Source organism: Acanthopagrus latus, chromosome 16, assembly GCF_904848185.1.
Source record: "Acanthopagrus latus isolate v.2019 chromosome 16, fAcaLat1.1, whole genome shotgun sequence".
Taxonomy (NCBI): Eukaryota; Metazoa; Chordata; class Actinopteri; order Spariformes; family Sparidae; genus Acanthopagrus; species Acanthopagrus latus.
In genome coordinates, this window is record NC_051054.1 from 4,937,162 (window position 1) to 4,957,905 (window position 20,744).

The 20,744-nt window shown below is 42.7% G+C and overlaps 4 protein-coding genes across 5 annotated transcripts in view; 3 read left to right on the top strand and 1 right to left on the bottom strand.

Moving 5' to 3' along the window:
• The window catches only part of dusp23b (dual specificity phosphatase 23b), a 49,238-nt gene that overhangs the window by 26,214 nt on the left and 2,280 nt on the right, over positions 1–20,744 (bottom strand). The window contains exon 3 of one of the 2 annotated variants that reach the window (XM_037071599.1): positions 20,250–20,408. In XM_037071599.1, coding sequence (XP_036927494.1) covers positions 20,250–20,408 — 159 coding nt within the window. Of the gene's footprint in view, positions 1–19,050; positions 20,409–20,744 lie in introns of those variants that run through there. The other variant, XM_037071600.1, reaches the window with a different exon arrangement.
• On the top strand, positions 69–2,783 carry LOC119004563. The gene is made up of 9 exons (XM_037071584.1): positions 69–227; positions 384–477; positions 655–708; positions 1,225–1,270; positions 1,364–1,491; positions 1,625–1,739; positions 1,916–2,038; positions 2,136–2,273; positions 2,441–2,783. Exons 1-9 carry the CDS (start codon positions 119–121, stop codon positions 2,552–2,554), a joined length of 921 nt encoding a protein of 306 aa, XP_036927479.1. The 5' UTR covers positions 69–118; the 3' UTR covers positions 2,555–2,783.
• On the top strand, positions 3,790–8,272 carry oct2 (organic cation transporter 2). Its single transcript, XM_037071567.1, has 11 exons — positions 3,790–4,553; positions 4,699–4,802; positions 4,883–5,037; positions 5,251–5,419; positions 5,505–5,622; positions 5,736–5,839; positions 5,943–6,157; positions 6,932–7,040; positions 7,138–7,250; positions 7,355–7,454; positions 7,726–8,272. The coding sequence occupies exons 1-11, from the start codon at positions 4,155–4,157 to the stop codon at positions 7,772–7,774; spliced, it is 1,635 nt and encodes a 544-aa protein (XP_036927462.1). The 5' UTR covers positions 3,790–4,154; the 3' UTR covers positions 7,775–8,272.
• On the top strand, positions 9,157–19,157 carry LOC119004544 (afadin). The gene is made up of 23 exons (XM_037071542.1): positions 9,157–9,267; positions 10,194–10,386; positions 10,497–10,603; positions 10,704–10,825; positions 10,930–11,012; positions 11,576–11,656; positions 11,757–11,962; positions 12,105–12,250; positions 12,790–12,884; positions 13,415–13,686; positions 13,876–14,019; positions 14,940–15,138; positions 15,228–15,319; positions 15,413–15,499; positions 15,620–15,685; positions 15,807–15,880; positions 16,125–16,243; positions 16,330–16,485; positions 16,584–16,672; positions 16,819–16,959; positions 17,577–18,455; positions 18,933–19,011; positions 19,111–19,157. Exons 1-23 carry the CDS (start codon positions 9,172–9,174, stop codon positions 19,155–19,157), a joined length of 3,573 nt encoding a protein of 1,190 aa, XP_036927437.1. The 5' UTR covers positions 9,157–9,171.

Sequence of the window (20,744 nt, forward strand, 5' to 3'; positions counted from 1 at the left end):
ATGACTAGTGAACTGATCTTCATGTGTAAAATCAGCGTAGTGCCCCTTTAAACTGAGCTTCACCCCTGGTGCACTGATAAGAAGTTGCACAACTCATGCAACGATCACACAAGATAAAATGGCTGCTGGAGCCGACCCGGCCGCAGCCTCCTGTGCGAAAGCTCTCGCGGCTTTCGTCGAAAGAGGAAAAGCTTTGCTGGAACGAGCCGAGATTCAGAGCCGGGAAGGTAGGCAGCACTTTGTGCAGCATGTAAAAATAGACGCTGTGACCTACAGCTGGTTGGTGATTTATCAGGAGCAGGAGGCCTGTCAATCATTGGACGTAAAGAATGAACGCAGAGAAGACTGTTACACGCTAACTTCATTTACTTTTGCTTATGCAGGCTCTCCCCAGGACTTCATCAGGCAGAAAATCCGCATCGAGCAGAAACAGTCACTGCTGGGTCTGATTGAAGCTGCTGCAGATCTGTACAGAAGGTTACGAGCACTGACCACATTATATAAAACAGCCTCTGCAACTGCAAAACATTGAAATCACTTTAATTTCTAGAAATAGATATGAGTAAATGTAGTTTTAAGAGCGCCGCAGATTCAGCTTTTCACTGTTTGACATGCAGATATGAGTTTGTTTACTTGTATTCATTCTGATTTCAGTCTGTCTGTTAATAAGAAAGCGGACGCAGAGCACCTGTGGAGAATAAACAATCAGTAAGAGCTTCTTATTGTTTAACACCTGACATGACATGCCCTCGTTCCAGCTCCTCCAGTGTAATCATTTGCTAAGGGAGGTCGTGTTTTCACTCATGTGAATTTTTAGCAACATTTTTGTTAATTTCTCAAGAAAAAAAATGCAGGAGTGTGGAAAAAACACCATGAAGCGTATTTCAAATGGCTGATATCTATGAGGGTGATTACATTTTGACTTTCATCTGTGATATTGAATTAGGCATGACTGATTTAAAGGAGCTTGGTGGAGATATGTGCTCTACTGAGGGTCATTATAGATTTGATTAGGTTTTGGACTATTTTAAGACGTCAACTTGAGCTTTAGGACATTTCTCACGATTAGAAAATTAACCAAATTTTGAAAAAACAATAAGTTGATGAATCAAAAATGATGTTGGAGCGAGGATATAATATTTAAAGTTTACAAAGTTTACAAATTGTGACACGACAGTGATCATTTCCATGAACTCAAACAACTTTTCTGTATGACTCCTCCAGCTGTGCTGCTTTACGGGCCGTGCTGACGGACTTTAAACAACTAGAAGTGAGTCACGGACGTAACAGATATTTTCACAAACATTCATGTGCGAGCGTCTTGTTTTTTTGATTTTTACCGACTGTGCTCGATGTAACGCAGGTGCAGTGGGATTCCTTTCTGCAGCGTTTGGATGATGAGTTACAACTGAGTGCTAAAACTCTGGAGAGAGACCATCCGTCAAAATGCGTTTCACCAGATACATCTCTCATCAGTGCCAGAACAGGAGAGTGGGTTTGATTTATTTCTGTGTGAGCAGCTGTACCTGATAAGAAATAGAGCTAGAAAACAAATTGTGCTCTTTATTTCATCGTTTGATTAAAACTTTCCGTCATCAGCTTACCCTTTCTGTGTGTTATGCAGAGAAGTGAGGTTAGAGAAATATCTCGGCAGAGGTAAAAAGATCCTGCTGGTGTTAATCCGACAGTTCTCCTGTCTGCTCTGCCGGCTCCATCTCAAAGATCTGGAGAAGAATCAGGTAAAGACACCAGTGGGGAGAAATCATGTTTACTGCAGTTTCACCTGTTCGGACAGACACAACAAACAGAAAACTGCAAAATCCTAATCAGAGAATGAATGCTGGATGTAATAATCCTGCATGTTCTCACCCACACGTGACTATTATTATCCTCTATATGTGACATTATTGCTCAGAGGTCCCTGGACGCACATTCGATTGAAGCGGTGGTCGTTTCTTTCGGCTGTCAGGAGGGAGCGCTACACTGGCTGCAGGAGACTGGCTGTCAATACGACATGCTGCTGGACCCTGAGAGGAAGGTCAGAGGTCAACTTTCTACACAGCAATAACACAGAAAACACACTTCATATTCTCTCTGATGGTAAGTGAGCTGCTAACTCTGTTGGGGTGTTGCAGACGTACGCAGCATTCGGCCTGGGAGCGTCTCTAAAGAAAGTGTTAAACTTCAGTAACATGCTGCTGTACGCCGAGTACGTGGCCGACGACATGGAGTTTCCACGAGAGCTTCCATCGATTCAGGACGACATGTTTCAGGTGTGCGAAACTGAAAGAAATCATTCACAATAAAAAAATTTAAAAATCTTGATTTTTTTATTCATAAATGTTTTAAATTCACCAACAGGATTTTTACACGGCCGGTTTATTAGGATTCATTGATAATTTATTTATTATTTTATTTTTTCCCTTCTCTACTTTTGAAGTTGGGAGGTGACTTTGTTTTGGGCGAACATGGGAGGGTGCTGTTCTCTCACTGCTGTCAGAGCCCCATAGACAGACCCTCAGTGGACCTCATCTTATCTGCAGTGGGAAGATGAAACTGTAACTAATATATAGATATAATATACATGTATTTATATATATATAATGTGACAATCAGCTTTAAGAGACAAATGAAAAGGTCACTGCACCATTAACTTGCCTTAATCTTACTTTTATAACACAACTGATTGAACTCTGTAAAGGAAATTAAATAAATGACATTAATGCCTTCAGAGAAACTGTACAATATGTAACATTTCCGCAATAAAATGCTAAAAAAAATGACTTGTTGAGTTGTGTATTTACATTGTCCTAAATGCTTCCGACAATGTTCGAACCCCAAGAAATCAGCGCACATATTTCTGCCTTAATCGTGACAGATAGATCTTCCTCAGATTAAATTAAAAGTAGCTGATACACAAATATACAATAAAGGCAGCTGCTATGGAGATTATGAAGGCACAATATACAGTATGTCTCAGTTCAACAAAAAAAAAAACACACTTGCATAATCAGTTAACACAGCCAGATAGTGATGTAAGAGTGTCGCTGATGTTCCATTTTTTGTTAATATTTACATGAAGCTAAATGCCGAAAACTCAGTGTGAGCACAGCTGTGTCTTCTGTCTGTCTCAAGCTTCTCCATTTTGTTTGTGTTCATTAATCTCATACGCAGAACAAATTAAGATCATGTTTTTTTGGACTGCTGCTCTCATTTTACGCCAGATATCAGATAGTTAGCAGAGGTCTTGAGGGTCAAACTGAATCAAAGGAACATATATTTTGAAACATTTAAAAGAAAAGTTTAACACGAAAAATCACTGATCATCACGACAATCCGTGCTCCGACTGATGTCGGTGTACATTAACATAAAATATGTCACGCTGCTTAAGCTCAACCAAAGAAACGAGACAAAATTCTCAGAAGACCACTCGACTGGAAGGTGCCACTCTTGATGTATATGATGTTGTAGACAAAGTTTAGACAAAGGTAATTCAGTAACCTGGATTACAGTATGTTTCTTTGAAATGCGCCATTTTGGTAAATCTTTACAGTCAATTGCATGCAGAAAAGTGTGTATAGGCAAAGGTGACGGTGGGAGACAAACCGAGACTGCTTTTTTAAATTTTATTTTGTTTAATTTGTGTTTTTTTTGCGATGATCTAACGAGGCAGATGAGCTCGTCATCGGTCCATAGAAGAGAGGAACTTGAATTCAGATGGTGTACAGTTGCACCGTTCTATTTATTAAGTGTACAAAAATCTCCTTTCTTTATATTTCAGGACTTTGACTCCTTAAGCTTACTTTATTTAAATAGCAAATATACCACTTACTAGCTGAAACTGCAAGCTGTTCAGCATGGCAACCATGTAGCTAATGTATTAATTATTTTCATTGATGAAGCCTGGACGAAAATAGTTCCCTCTTCTAAAAATGGATGGTGTGGGGGCCCCTGGAGTCGTGCATACAGGCCAATTAATCATAGCTTGCAGAATTCCTGGAAAAGATGACCAGTAAACTCAAGAACGAGAAAGGAGGGAGGACACCTGTCGCCCTCTCCTGTCTTTAAAGACACACCTCCCCTGAGACATCCTCAGACAGGAGAGTTCTGGCAGACACAGCATCGTATGCAAGACACCAGATAACCAGAAGATATGGCAAACGTAGACAAACTCATGGAGCTCGTAGGAGACTTTGGGCCTTTCCAGAAGAAGGTTGTTACGCTGTGTTCGTTACCGTTGATGCTCTTTGCTTTCGTACTGGTCGGGGTGGTTTTCTTAGGGCACACTCCGGACCACTGGTGCTGGACACCTGAATCCGAGCGCCTCCAGGAGGAATGTGGCTGGACGGACCTCGAGGTGCGGCAAGTCACCGTTCCCCGCTCTGAACAGTCGGGATCATTCAGCCGCTGTGAGAGGTTTGGCGTAGACTGGAGCAAAAGCCATGACAAATGCAACAAGCTTGACTGGCTGCTGACTTCTAATGCCACCCAGTTGGCCTCCTGTGACAGCAGATGGGTGTTTGATAAAAGCCACAGCACGGTTGTTTCTGAGGTAGGTGCATCTTCTTCCTGCCTACCAACATGAACAGTTTTGAGGCTTCCACCTTCCATCTTGCAATGTCATGGCACAGTTTACCTGTAAATACATTTAGCTTTGGTTTCAGATGCAATGTCATGTCACATTTCTACTCCTCTAGTTCTCGTTGGTCTGTGAGAGATCCTGGCTTGCTGATCTCAATCAAGTTCTCCTGGCCTGTGGGTTTTTTGTTGGAGCTTTCGTCACTGGCTACATCGCTGACAGGTCTGTTACGCACTGTTTAGTCTCAGCTGTACCCCCACCCCCCTCACAATCAGTTTTCTAATTACTTGATTTTTTTACAGGTTTGGGAGGAAGCCATGTTTCATTGCATCGATGGTTGGCCTTGGTATCTCAGGTGTCGGGGTCATGCTGTCGCCTTGGTACCCGCTGCTGCTTACTTTTCGATTCCTACAAGGGTTTTGCGGAAAGGGAGCGTGGACAGCCAGCTACGTCCTCGGTATGTTCATACACTGGAGCTCATCTGAAAGGACCAGTGTAACCTGGAGACCTCGAGTAATTTGTAATGATCATGGAGGTGCTCTTAATCCCTTGTTCTGTTGCTAATTCTGTTTCTTGATGTTGGACACAACTAGTACCTTTGCTTTGACGAATGAATACATGTGTAAAAGGGTAAATCTGTCAGCTACAACGCCATCTCTCTTTGTTGTAGTGATTGAGTTCTTCGGATCAGACAACAGGAAACTTGTGTCCATGGTGAGTCGGACTTTCTACTCCACTGGCATGGTCATCCTACCGGGCCTGGCTTACTTCCTGTCCTCCTGGAGGACCCTGCAGCTGGTCATGAGTCTGCCCTGCATCCTGTTTATCTCGTACCACTGGTATACAAACATGGCTCTCTTCTCATATGCGGTGTAGCTCTGATATTAACATCCGAATCCAACTGACGTGTGTTTGTTTCCAAAGGATTGTACCTGAATCTCCACGCTGGCTATTCTCACAAAAAAGGACTACAGACGCCATGAGGGTTGCTGCGAATATTGCAAAGTGCAACGGGAGATCTTTACCACATAATCTTCCAGAGGTGAGACAACATTTAATAAGAAAACTGCTTCTGCTTACTGTGCTGAATAAAATGATCATCTAGAAATCTGATTGACCAAATGTGATAGATTTCCTCGATGTAATATTTTCCAGATTAATCTTTTGGAGGAAAAGAAAGAAGTGACTCCTGTTTCAGTCATGGATTTGTTTCGGACTGCAAATATAAGAAAAAACACACTCATTTTAAGTTATGCCTGGTAAGTCAAGGTGTTTCTTTGTTATTTTTTCCTACTACATGATACAATATAATACTTGATGCTAAGTGCAAATAATATATTATCTGATATTCCTTTTATCCAGGTTTACAAGTGCTGTCGTGTTTCAAGGCCTGGTCCTGCGGCTGGGGATCACAGGCAATAACCTCTACTTGGACTTCTTCCTCTCTGCTGTGGTGGAGCTTCCCACCGGCCTCATCTTCTACCTGCTGGTCGACAGATTCGGCCGACGCTCCGTCATGGCCGTCACAAACTTGACCGGTGGCGTTGCCTGCCTCATAGTCCCCTTCGTCCCAATGGGTAAGCACAGATGACTGAGGCACCAGAGGTTGGTGGTGACATCCAAGTTCTTGCTTGGTAAAATGATGATGCCTCCACCTGCATCCCATACCTTTCACAAAACCACCTCCTGACCATAATCAGTCAGGCTTCAGGACTGTTCACTCCACTGAGACGGCCCTCCTCACAGTGGCCTGGACTCGCTCATCAGTCCTCATTCTCCTTGACTTCTGAGTTTTATACAGTCAACCACCAAATCCTCCTCTCCAATCTGGCTCCTGCATGGACAGTAGATCTCTTAGATTCTCTTACCACTGTTGCAGACGACATCCCAACTGTTCCTGTCTTATCCCCCATCCACCGATACCCACATTGAAACGCAAATCTAGAAATGTCTGGGCCTGATGTTTGACGACAGACTGTCCTGCTCCCCAAACATCAATGCTGTGGCCCGATCCTGCAGATTTGTTTTTTCCTCACAAAGAACGCAACGCAACTCCTGGTCCAAGTGCTGGTCATCTCCCATCAGGACTACTGCAACTCTCTCTTAGTAGGACTCCCAGCCTCTGTGACTAAGCGTATATAGAACGCTGCAGTGCGCCTCGTTTGCAGTCTACCCAAATTCTTCCATGAGACCCCCCCCCTCCTCCGTGACCTCTGCTGGCTTCCTGATCAGACCACACATCCCAGCGCGAGACAAATGTACTTATTGTAAGTCGATTTGGACAAAAGCGCCTGCAAAATGCTGTGAATGTAAATATGTCCATCCTTTTGTTCCGTCTGTCTTTCTAACAGATTATGTCTGGCTTAAGAAGTCAGTGGTGATTATCGGGAGGCTTGCTGTTGCCATTGGAATTGAGACCCTGAACTTTGCCAACACAGAGATGTACCCAACAACTCTAAGGTTTGAATCCAATGTCTGTCGGTTTGACAAGGATTAGCTTTTGATAAACTGTGATAGTCTTACTTTGTTGTGGTTTGATTTGCTGTTTCTCTCACAGAAATATAGGTGTGTCGGTGTGTTCATCTGCCGCTGACTTCGGAGCAGTTGTAGCCCCATTTCTGCTCTACAGACTGGCCAGCATCTGGCAGGACCTGCCTCTTTTGCTTTATGGTGCGTTTTTAATCTTCCTGCCATGATGTTCTTCAAATACTCTCTGAATTACACACACATAAGGGAAAGTCAAACTCAGCAACTTAAGATAACATTTGTTTCAGGTGTGATGTCGGTGCTGTACAGCGCATTGGTGACGATGTTGCCTGAGATGAGCGGAGTTGTGCTGCCAGAGACCATCGAGGATGTGGAGCATCTAGGACGGTGAATAGATTTTATTGAAAACACATTATTATATATATTTATGTCCGTCTGTCAGTGTTTGAGTATAATAGAAAAGACAAAGGTGAAGAAATTTAGCAGAAAAGCAATTATTATGGCAGAACAGAAAGGAGTCGAGACGGGAAGATGGTGAGAGTAGTTTGAAAAAAGTGGACAACTCGATGTCTGAGAGGCAAAAACACACTTGCTGCTCATGCTTTAGTCCTTAACGTGCCTTTCTTGTGTTTCTTGTGCTTGTTGCGTTTTCTTACAGCGGGAAAAACAAGTCAAAGGATGCAGAGGGCAACAGCTTTATCGTATGACTGACGCCATGAAGACCTGGAACATTGATGGTGTATTTCCTACATATGTGCCGAGTTTACAATATGCTTGATGTCCCATTGTCTCGTTATCAAAGGTACAGCCAGTGTTAAGTACTGTGAAATGTACTGCGGTGGTTGTTATTGCAGTCTTGTGTTACATTGGATGTTCTGAAGCCTTAAAAGGTGTTAACGATATATTTTCTCACTATGAGGGGATGAAACACAGTAGGTGTCAGGAAATCAAAGGATGAGAGAATCCATATCTTTGCAGCCTCACACCTCTACAGTGCTAATTTTCCACAGTGAAATTATGTTTATTTATACCCAGATTTTAATCTTATGTCGCCTTGAGCTAGTTGTTATTAAGATAATGAAACACACCATCAAAATAAGACAGTGATGTTGAAAAAGTGATATTGAAAAGCAGTAGATCTGCTGATTTTGGTTGTTTGTATTATATTTGTGCCTTTGTTATGTAACCTTGACTGATTTACGCTTTTTTTTACTTCATAAATGCAAAAAAAAAATTAAAGATTTTTACTTAAACCTTTACCCGTTTCTCAAATTAATCATTGTTTCATCTTCTACTCATTTTCCACCATCCAGACAACAATACCCTTGATTGTTAAGTTGTTGTGTGTTTTTTTTAAATGCTATACTGTATATCTAATTAATGGTTGCTTTTGTTGAGGCTTTTGTTCCATTGTGGGCTTCAGAGCAGCCAACAAAAGCTGCCCTACATACACATAGTGCTAACTGAATGGGGAAGACCATAAATTGTGTTGTAAATCACTGGTATGCATGAGAAGTGGGATCCCCTCAAGCGTAAATATCCGTGTCGCTGAGAAAAGGAGGATGGACTTCTCTCATGGCTCTGAGAGTCCTGCACACTGTCCGAGTCACATGATGACTTCTGCAGCGAGGGTAAAAATAAGTGCAAAGAGGTGCACCGGCAAACTCTGGTGAGAAACTAAGATGTGCACCCTGGATGGTGGAAATAATGTGGAAAAGATTCAAGAGAAAGTGACAGATTACATTTGGTGGCAGACTATAAGGAGGTGAATCGTTTGCCTGTGACAGATATATGATTAGGAAACTGTTCGCCTCGCATAACAAAGATCCACTGACCCGTTAAATGAGGGCAGGGGGATGTGGGGGCTTTGAGAGGGGACGTGGATGTGGGGATGAAGTAGGCAATTATGTTTAAAAACCTCACTGCTGCAGCACAATGAGGTTATAACTAATGGGGAATAGATTGAAGAAGGGGTGGGGTCCGAAACAGAAGAAACAACACCCGGGACAGATTACAGCCACAGGATATTTCCTCTCTGGAGAAGAATCTGAAGCAGCCACTCAAGTTAAAAGTTAAACTCTTGAGTTTATTCGGGGGGGGAAAAATGCCGGAAGAGGAAGAAAGAGAGAGATTAGCCAAAGTCATCAGACAGTGGAACAACAACAGACTGGACTTGTTTGAAATAAGCCAACCTGATGAGGTGAGTCATCCGACAGAGCTCATAAACCGTATGATTTCTCCGTTTGTGACTGCCAACACCACAGTTTTAAATGTGTCTGTAGACATAAACACTGCACCCACCAAAGTGCATTTAACTGTTGAAGTCATGGGATGCTACTAGATTTTTACACGATCTCTTGTGCTGGTCTGCAGCTTATTTGATTTTATTCAGCTACTTATGTTCAATCTCACATATTCAATATATTTCATATTTCAAGGCTAAACTATCGACTGTATTCATCTACTATAATATTTATCATATCATAGAGATTGTTGACACATGAACTGCCTGTTTCAAAGTTAATCTAAAGTCTGGTATAAGTTTCTTCAGGGGGAAAACACTGAATTAGTTAAGTCCGTATTGTGAGAGGACTGTGTGCTTGTTGTATCCTAAAGTCATCAAAATTATTTAAAAAGACAATATCAGAAACGCTTATTGAAGGAGTGTGTCTCTGTCTGTGTTAGATCAACAGCTGCTGGCATCAAACTTCAGGGAATGACAGACAAAGTAAACAAACCTGCTCGACAGTCTATTTGTCCGTTATTAGTTGTAGTAACCTGAATGTTTTTAGGGTTTTGAGGTGTTGACTGGAACAAACAAGCAATCTGAAGTCGTCACCTTGAAATGTGAGAAATAAACGAGATCTTTCTCACTTTTTTTTTATGCTTCAAACTTGACTGTCAGCAGTTTGGTGGAATTTATTCTTCTCTACTGTATGGCACTATAGTTTTACAGTGTATGTGTTGGGAGTTGGATTGATGAAAGTGACGATGGCTCTGGAGAAACATTTTCATTTCCCTCTTTTGTCTTTTGTTTCCACACACAGTACAGCAAACTAGAAACCTTGCATTTGAAGACTTCCTTTTAAAATCAAGATTCTAACAGTTTTCTGTTTTGACGAACAGAACTTGAAGTTTCACGGCGTGATGCGCTTCTACTTTGAGGATCACGTCGGAGGAAACGTGGCCACAAAGTGCCTGCGCATTTGCAGCAACTCTCCGACTCACGAGCTGATCGAGACTCTTTCAGAGAAGTTCAGGCCTGACATGAAGATGCTGACCACGAGTTACTCCCTGTACGAGATCCACGGCAATAAAGGTACTGAACCTGGCTTCTTCTTCTTCCAAATTAGAGTTACAGTAAGTGGGTTTGTCACTGATTTATGAATATGCTCTGACTATTTTCCTGTGTTTTCACTGTGGACTAAGAACGCAAAGTGGATCTGGACGAGAGGCCTCTGGTTGTGCAACTAAACTGGACAAAAGAAAACAGAGAAGGACGTTTTGTGCTCAAGAGAGACAAGGAGAGCTCGGAGGTAACGCTCAGAGCGTTTATCTGCAGTCGAGCCGCTTCATTCTCTCCTCGCTCAAACACAATCTCACATCTATGTTTTCTTCATGTGCTCGACAATAAAGGAAAACTGTCACGAGAAGGAAAAAGGAGGCGTGATCGAAAACTTCAAGAGGACGCTGTCGAGGAAAGACAAGAAGAAAGAGAAGAACAAAGCGGCTGACAAGGTTTCAGAGGATGAGAACGGGTAAAGATGTTTCATTGTTTGCTATGAATGTTTGGTTTTTTTTCTCCCAGACTGCTGGCTTCAGGCCTGTACAATAACATTCGCCCCTTTGAACAAACATCCAGGTCAACTGAGAAGCCACTGAACAACAACAGCGTTTGTGTGTCTAACCGTGAGGCAAAGAAGCAACAGAGGCCGGCTGCCCCGGGTGAGTCATGTGCAAACTGTGGAAAAGAGAAACGATAAATAACAGCACAGTCTACTGTATTAAATCATAAACATATACAGGGCTGAAACTGATGATTATTAATTGATTGTTTAGTTATTTAGTCTATAAAATGTCTAAAATGTGAATAATGCTACACATTTCTTCCAAAAGCCTCTTCAAATAGCTTTTTTCCACCCTAAATCCTAAAAACTTAACAGTTAGGGACGTTGATGATTGATGACTGATCAAATAATCGCTTTTAAGAATTTAAAAGATTCAAGTGTATCAAACAACAATCACAGATGGGTGCAAATACAACAGAAAGTATCAAATAACAATTATAAATATATTATCAAAGATATAAAATACAAAATACTGATATTAGAAAAAATATTGAACTAAAATAAATGTTAAAAAAATGATAGGATAAGCAATTTATGGTTAAAATGTCTTATTTAGTTTTAACCAATAACTGATTGTTAAGGCAGACAACTATAACAGCCCTGTCTACTTTTAGGAACGAGAAAGAAAAACATTAAATATTCACATTTACATTCACACAGGAGTGAAGCCTGCAGGAAGTCTTCCTCCTGACTTCTCTCATCAACCTGGATTACCAATTGGAATTAAATTCTGTGATCACTGTGAGTATGAAACTCTTTATTTTCTCGCCTCAGTTGAAAGCCGCCTGCCTTCCGTCTCATAACGTCCTCCTGCCCCCTGCTGGTGTTCTCTACCTTTCAGCTGAGGAGGCCTTCCTGTCTGCAGTCATAAATTACACCAACAGCTCCACAGTTCACTTCAAGCTCTCACCTGCGTACATCCTCTACGCCGCGGGACGCTTTGCTCTACAACGCCATTACAGGCGAGGCTCTCCGCCCTCGGGGCAGACGCACGGTGTCACCTCCATCGCAGACAAAATGGTGGCCATGACAGAAAAGGTCATGCAGGCAAGTGCGAGGAAACTCTTTTTGTTTCAAGTGCACACACTGAACGGGTGACGGTTCAAACTTCAAAAGCACACTGTGAAATTAAAGTCACATCTGCCAGGTGTTGAGTTTATATGACGCCGCTGCTATATTTGCCTTGCAGAGGCAGCAGGCCATCGCCGGCGCTCTCGCCTTCTGGATGGCCAACTCCTCTGAGCTGCTGAACTTCCTCAAGCATGACAAACACCTCAGCCCGCTCACCCAGCAATGTCAGCTGGATCTGTCCCACCTGGTGCACAAGGCTTACAGGTAACAGACAACTGAAACTGCAGGACACACTCCACATCGCCTTCCACCACCCATCAAATGAGTCCCTGTGCTAAAAACATGTCATCAAAAGTATCCATCCAAGCCTCTGCCCTCCTGGAGGCACCACAAGTCTCCTGACACCAAAACAAACCGCTTTAAAAACAGGTTTCCTGCTGCAGCAGCAGCCCTGAGCTCCTCAAATACAAAAAGTATGTATACACAAGCACTTCAGAGCTGACTCTCTGACTTCAACATGCAATCTTTCTGTCTTCTCTGTCTGTGAAATCAATGACTGATGGGCTGACGTGTTTATATATCAACCAACATTTTACCTACAGCAGACACAAGACTGATTTCCAGGAAGTTGTGACGCCGTGTAAAACTTAAATAAAACTGATTTAGATCATTCTTGAATCCTTTTTTCACATACACTCAATTGCAAAAGGTTTAAATACAAAATATTCAATGTGTTTTTGAATACATAATGTAAATGTGCAGTGTAAAGTTTTGATTTTAACATATGTTTCACTCTCCCCAAGCTGCCTGCTGCACTGTCTACAGAATGAGTTAAGGAAGCACCTGCCAACTTTTCTGATTGATCCGGAGCAACACGGCCCACTGCCGGCTGGTATAGGTAAATAATTGTTCATTTATGTATCACAGCAGTAATTAATTTACTCAGCACACATCAATTAAGACTCTTAGAGGAGCTGTGATGCTGCCAACTGTGATGTGAAAAGATCCAGAAAGTCCTACGTGAGTAAAAATAAAGATAGTGGTAAAATATTACTATGAGTCTTAAGGTATCTGATATTAAATGTACTTAGGTATCAAAAGTGCAAGTAAAAGTAGATTATACATATATTTACATGTATGTTCATGCTGTATACAGTTTTTTGTTTTGGTTTTGTGATCAGCTTTTTCATCCATTTGTAGATAAAATACATAACTTCAAAATGTGCTACTGGCTGTGACGCAGCACGCAATCTGCAAAAGATTGATTCACCTGAGTTTTAAAATAAATGTAGTATAGTATTTGCCTCCAAAATGTAGAGTAAAGGAAATATGGAGCAGCAGTACTTTAAAATTGTACTTAATATACTTGGCCATCACTGGCTGCCAGATGTTTTATATCCTACAAACTTCCATCTTGCCCGTTTGCAGAGATGGTGCTGAACACCTTGATGAACACGATGTCTCTTTTACGCCGCTGTCGGGTCAACCCCGCCCTCACCATCCAGCTCTTCTCCCAGCTCTTCCACTTCATCAGCGCCTGGCTCTTCAACCAGCTGACCAGCCCCGGGGCCGACACTCCCGGCCTGCGCTCCCACTACTGGGGAGCTGCTCTCCGCCAGAGGCTCATGGCCATCGAGGGCTGGGCGGAGAGGCAGGGCCTGGAGCTGGCTGCTGACTGCCACCTCGGGCACATTGTTCAGGTCGGTCCATGGACGAACTCTGGTAAAAAACAAGGCTCACACAGAGTCTTCTGTCCATCAATCTGAGCTCTCTTTGTGAGGCGAAACATGTCTGAAGTTGTTTATGCTTTGCAGGTTTTAATTGCGTGTCAGAGCACATATTTCAGATGGTACAAGCTGTTAAAATAGCATTGCCTGGGCTGTTTCTAGGCAACCATGCTCCTGACCATGAATAAGTACTCAATGAAAGACGCGAAGGACATCCAGAATACCTGCTTCAAGTTGAACTCGCTGCAGCTGCAGACGCTGCTGGCTGGTTATCTCTACGCAACCAATGAGCCTCACATCCCCTCTGTGAGTACTTCAGCTACTCTTCCTCTCCTCTTATGCTTCTGTTGCCTCCCCTGTTTCACACCACAGTCTAATGATGCTTTCTGGGACAAATCCCTCCAAGACGTTTGTGAAATCAAGAGGAACGGCCTGTAGAAATGAAAGTACTGCTGCTACTAATAAGACCTGGGCAGAGAAAATGCAACACAGAGTCGATGATTTAGTGCCTCCTCGACCACAGAACAGGAGCTCAGCAGTATAGATTGAATCATATGAATTATTTAAAATGATGAATACGACCATGAATAATATATGAGGAATAGTGGGACGCTTTTGAGTGATTTTTCTAATATTTTGCTGAATATTCGGGTTTGTGAATGTGTGACAAAGCCATGTCAATTTCCCCATGAAACTGATATAACAGGAAGTGAATTCAGTGGATCCGCTGTGTGCAAGACTCAATTCAACCACCAGCAGCAGATTATCACAGTAAATTGCAAAATTAGCCCCAGTTTTTGCCTCTTATGTGCACTCAAGCCACTGATGATCCTCTGATTTAAATAAAGAAATAACTGCTTAATTTCCACCTCCTAAGTTTAGGTTAAAAAAAATGTATATCCTAAAAACAGAGGTTAAACTGCAACGATTTGCACTCGAGTCCAGTACAAGTACCTCAGAACTGTACTGTATTCTTCACACTGTTTCAGCAGTCTCTAGCGAGTATACATTACTTTATTTTTGGACTTTTCTACCTCTCTAAGGAGGTCAGCAGTCAGAGGCGTCTGCAGGAAGGTGTCCAGTATTCCTCTCAGGGTCACTGCAGACAGATTGGATGTCCCCTCCCTGAAGCCTTGTCACACAATGACAAATGTCAATCCACATACGAGAACGACCTTTTCCTGAAATGTTTCCGCTGTCCGATCCACATGTCATCCTCGCTGCAGGATTTGATCGATGCTGTGGTGACGGCTGCGGCGGCCTCTGCAGATAACCTGATTTTGAGCGAAGGACGGGACGTCCAGCTGGAGGAGAGCCTCGACCTCCACCTGCCCTTCCTGCTGCCGGAGGGAGGGTACTCCTGTGACTCTGTGAGAGGGATCCCTCCAGGGTTTAGAGAGTTTTTGGAGCCGATGTGCCGGAAAGGTACGTCAAAATGTTAATATGAAACAGCGGGAATGTGTCGCATGGAAGATAAACACACTTAAAAACGGGTGTGACGTCATTCTCCTCAGGTCTCTGCTCCTTAACATCCCAGCCGACCTCTAAAGGTGACTGGACCGTGTACTTCAATGAACCAACGTCTTCTGCAGAGAGCTCATACTTGGTAAGCACAAACACAGATTTGCTGAAATATAATTCAATTTTAACATCAAATACAGCACTTTTGGAGTTTTATTTCTATTTCCTTTGACAACAGGCAGCACAAAGGGAGCCAGAGGTTGTGACCGTCACTCTGAACAAGCCTCTGAACAGTGGCATGGGGGTCAGCATCGTGGCTGCCAAGGTGACTGCCTCAGTGTTTGTCCCTGATTCTGACGTGTTCACTAACTGGAACTGCTCAAACATGAAATATATCTGCTAAACGTCTCAGCTAATTAACGTCCTCGCTCTTGTTTTGCCACAGGGAGCGGGGCAAGGTTACCTTGGGATTTATATCAAATCCATCGTCAGGGGAGGCCCGGCTGAAATGGTGAGAGCTGACACATTATTGATTGAGCTGAGTTGTTCAATGTAAAGAATACTTTTAAGGGAATTAAACAAGAAAAAATTGAAATAACCAACAAACTGTCTCGTGTCTCCACTGTGTAAAGAACGGCAGGTTAACAGCCGGGGATCAGCTGCTGAGTGTGGACGGTCACAGCCTGGTCGGCCTCAGCCAAGAGAGGTAGACACCTGATAGTCTGTTGTACAACCAGTTACAACCTTGTGAGGGTTGAATGTTCAACGACTTTCCATGTTGATATCGATGAAAGACGAATTAAGGGCCTGCTTATTGCCAAGTCACAAACATCTGTGTTTGGTCAGACAGTATTATCAAGAAGCAGCACAATCTTCACTTTCCAAACTAAAAGTGTAATATGCCAATAAAACGGAGAATTGACCTTTGACCTGTTCTCACAATGATTCAGGGCGGCAGCGATCATGATGCAAACTGGCCCCGTTGTGACCTTACAGGTTGCCAAGTTTGGAGCGAGCTACCACGGCCTGGGAGCTCTACTGAGTGAGCCGACCTCACAACAGAAGCCAGGTACACTATTCCACCTGTCAAACCATTGTTGTTTTAAATGTCTGCTCTTCAGGCCACGAATTAAGACTTTTTCCTTGCGTCACAAGGTGATGAAAGTCTGGCTAATTCAAACGGTAAGAGTGTGGAGCTGTACAGTGTGGTGGACGCCGCTCCATCAGAGCATCACGGAGGCAGCAGGAGGAAGAAGGAGCAGATAACGCAGAGAAACAGACAACTGTACCGCTCCAACCCCAACATGACCAGTGGGTGCACTTCTATTTTCATCACTTAAATGCATTATTGTGAAATAATATGAATGTCTGAGTCATAAGAACGACCCAAATGTATTTATTTTCTGCAGATTTTAGCCCCGAGGATGCAGATGAACCTGTTCACGCCGATGTGAGAGTAAACATGGCTGCCGTCTCCAGTATTAACCTGTGCGCCGACGTGAGTTTTCTAGATTTCTCCGTCTAATTTGTAAAATATTCAGTTGCTAAAAAACGGAATTGATGGAGGAAAAGCTGCACAGCGACCAAAATGTCACGGTCAACTGAATTTATTTATTTTTGGTTACTCTCCATGTCCGTGTTCAGACATTTCACCGGGAATACTTGACGCTTCCGACTCCTAAATCCCAGGACAAGCAACTGTCTGACTCCAGCCGACCACAGCAAACACTGAAAGTCTCTCTGAGGCCTTTAGACGGACAGCGCTCAAGTAAAAGGACTTTAATGGTGGGTCTTTAATAAATAAAGAGTATTAATGTCCCTCTGGGAGCAAAAAGGTTTCATCACATGTATTATTTAATCAGCAGTAAAGAAAGGAAAGTCAACATATCGTTCACAGTGTAGGAATGAAACCAAACAATTACTCAAGGAAGGAATTCAGGTACAATTTAAAGGTTCTTTTTATGCTGCTTTATCATTCTACTCCACTTTAATTCAAATGTAAATATTATACTTTTTACTTTGCTACATTTATCTGAAACATACACTTGAGTTACCATAAATTTTCAGACAAAAATGTTTATATAAAAATACATTTAAGATTATAAAATCCAATGTATTTTTAAAGACAGTTTGTTCCTGATCTTTTGGGGTGGAGACCCTTCACAATAAAACATGTTGGTCACACCAACAAGGAAACACTAATAACTGTTCATATCAACTAATATTTCATAAAAATAAGATGGCTACACAAACCTAGGATGTTTAAATTGCTGGAAACAAAACTAAATAAACCTCAACATTGTGTCACAGGCACATTTGTAATTAGTTCTATTGCTTCACTGCATAAAATGATAATTAATAGCAGTAACATGCTAAAACAATCTCTGCATTTCCTCTTCCAGCGCCAGGCCCTGTCACAGGACAACCTGTGCGTGGACAGTGGAGGCCCCCTGCTGGACAAAAGGCAGAATTTATGGGAGCAGAAGGAGCAGCGAGCAAAGCAAACCATGAGCCACTACTCATCTTTCCCCATCCGCTCCAGTGTTTCAAGTCATGACATCCTCTCGGATGACTGTCCTGCCACAAAGCGGCAGCAGGGCAGCCGCACAAGTGGCGCCGGTGTCTGGAGAACTCCTTTTTCACAACATCCAACACCGACGCCTTCGATCCAGCCCATACGCATAGACATCCCTGTGACCAGGGCGGCGAACACACACACAAATCCTCCACTCACCACCTTCCAGAGTTCATCTCTGCTGGCAGTGACGCTGAGCCGAACCCTCAAAGTGAGCGGAAACAAACAGAGTCCTCAAAGCCAGGCTAACCATATTTATGCATGTCCCATTCCTGCAACCAAGAAGCTACCTCAGCCCTCACATCCATCACACAGATCCTCCACACACAGGGACCAAGCAGCAAAACCACAAGTCAGCATCACTCCAACAAAACACGTCTCCTTCCAAGAACCTCCGACTCAGGGCCCAACAAAGCAAAAAGACACGCAGGAGCTGTCTGGCCCGTGGAGGAGGGAGGCCCAGGAGAGGCTGGAGAAGCTGCACAGGCTTCATGCGGTGGAGCTCCTGGAGCAGGAGGTGCAGGAGCTCCAGGCCAAAGCCAAGCGGACAGCGGAGGAGAGCGACCGGCTCAGGAAGCTCAGCCTGGAGTGGCAGTTTCAGAAGAGGCTGCAGGAGGTTCAGCAGAGAGGAGAGGACGAGGACGAGGAGGAAGACGAGGAACTGGACATGATGCTGACCATACAGCAGCTGGAGAGAAGAACACAGGTGAGGCGCCACACAAGGACCAATTAAAGGGAAGATCCACCATAAAGTACTTCTACTACTAGAGTAAATAAAGCAGGTTTAAGTAAGACAAAGCATCACATATTAATAATAAGTAACAGATTAAAAGTACACAGGATGGGATGTTTTGGACCACTATAATATCAAATACTAATGATTACACTTTCACAGGAGTTTATATTCCTTCTGAAAACACATTAAACATGAATTTCAACATATTTATGATGTCCTGGAGCAGTTTTTTTTTCCATTGTCTATAAATTATTTCTCCATGTTGTAGTGTATAATGGTGATTTACGACTAGTATAGAAGTATCTGCATGAAAACGTTGCATAAGTAAGTCAGTATGTCTATAAATATTATATTAAAAGTGTATAAGTAACTTTAATGAATACAGAAATGCCTCTGCGTTAAGTAGAGATGGGAACTTACATCGAATGATGTCTTTTCCTTGTTTAGAACGGGAGAAGCTCTGCTGGGAACATCACCGCTGAACCCAAAAAGTTGGAAAACCGAAAAGACGACAAGGCGAAACCAGGTAATTGAACAGAAAATTGAAAACCGCTGATACAAGAGCCTGTGTTCATCAGACATTTTAATTTTATTGCACATTACAACATGTCCGTGTCTCTGGCAGATCAGAGACCAAGTGGACCGGGTCAAGATACAATCAACACTGAGTGAGTTTAACATTTGTTTTTTTGGCAAAACTGCTTTTTATGCAGCATTTTCGACTCTTTATGACTTAATGACACAAAAATCTCCATGCACAGTTGTTTGATACCACACAAAGCTCATCTAGTCTAACTGTTTTAAAGGAACAGTTCACCCCAAAATGAAAAAATTTAGGTTTCGATGTAAGTGTTACCAAGGCTGCAGCACAGTCTAGTAGCATCCATGCCCGTCCTTCACCTCATAGATTTAATTCTTCGGCAAAAGTGCAGCTTCCCTGGTGCGTCGATATCTCCAGTCTTCTTTAACCTTTTTCTGCAGGAGTGTATTCACACACTGAAGCAAGCGTCCAGTCACACACGGCTGCCATGACAGCAGCTAAATGTGACGTGATTCTGAAAGGAGGATGTGGCGGACCGAACACTGTCGTACTGATTGTTGAAACGACATGCGGGCTTTTTCCTTTTTGGGGGGCGAACGTACATTTTTCTCTCCCAAAAACCTTTAAAGCATTTGAGAGTGATCCCTGAGTAACATAAATCAGCAGACGACACTTTATAAATACAATTTAAAAACAGCACGTGCTACCGTTTGTGCCCCCGTAAGTGATTCCCTGTTAATAAAATTCAAGTATCCTGGCTAATATCATTGTTTAATTACAGACACCAGGAAGAGAAGATGAAGAGAGCGTCGGCTCCTGAAAAGCTCACGTTCAAGGAGCGCCAGCGTCTTTTCTCCCTGGAGTCCAGTGCTTAAATGAAGGTTACAGCCCTGTGAACGTAGGGCGAACCAGTCTATATAATCTATATAAACAAAAGTAAAGATGTGCGAGCAGAAGGACAGAATACAGTACCATGTGAAATGAGGGCGTGTGCCTGTATGTACAGTAGAGATGTTTGTCTTAGTGAAATATCCCAGGGCTGAGAAGTTCAGTACTGTTTGTATTTCCTGTTCCAAGATAGTAAAGTTCATTTAGCAATATAATCAAGGCACTCCTTCCACTTATTTTATACTTATTACCTGTAAAAACTGTACGACGTTTGCTTCCTAACAGAAGCAGAACTGTTTTTTTTACTGCTACTTTGTGCGCTGATAAAATTGTACCACAGCTTTCTCTTGCTCGTGGGTCTCGATCGAGCCGCGTCGCAGCCTGCGGATCTCGTTGATGGCGTCGATCCCCGACAGCTTCTTCGTCTTCACCAGGTAGCAGGCCAGCATGGTGCCCGTCCTGCCGTGTCCGTGCATACAGTGAACTCCCACGCCCTGAAGAGGAAACAACACAGTATTTACTCTGTTAAACAGTCTGCACACACATCCTGCATCAGTTGTTTTTATTAGACAGGGTTTTTACATTTTGTGTTTGATAAATTAAATGCCATTTATTTAGAATTGTTTACCTGTTGGAGTCTGTTTTTTTTGTCCTATGTGATGTTAAACTGAATATTTTTGGGTTAATCTGACATAGTAAGTGATCTGAAGACATCCTGACATTTGGTTTTGAGAGTTATTATTTTCTGAAATGTATAAAGCTAATGAATCATTTGGTTGATTATTGAAAAATTATCATTAGTTGTAATTAGGAATAAATACCTGGTATTA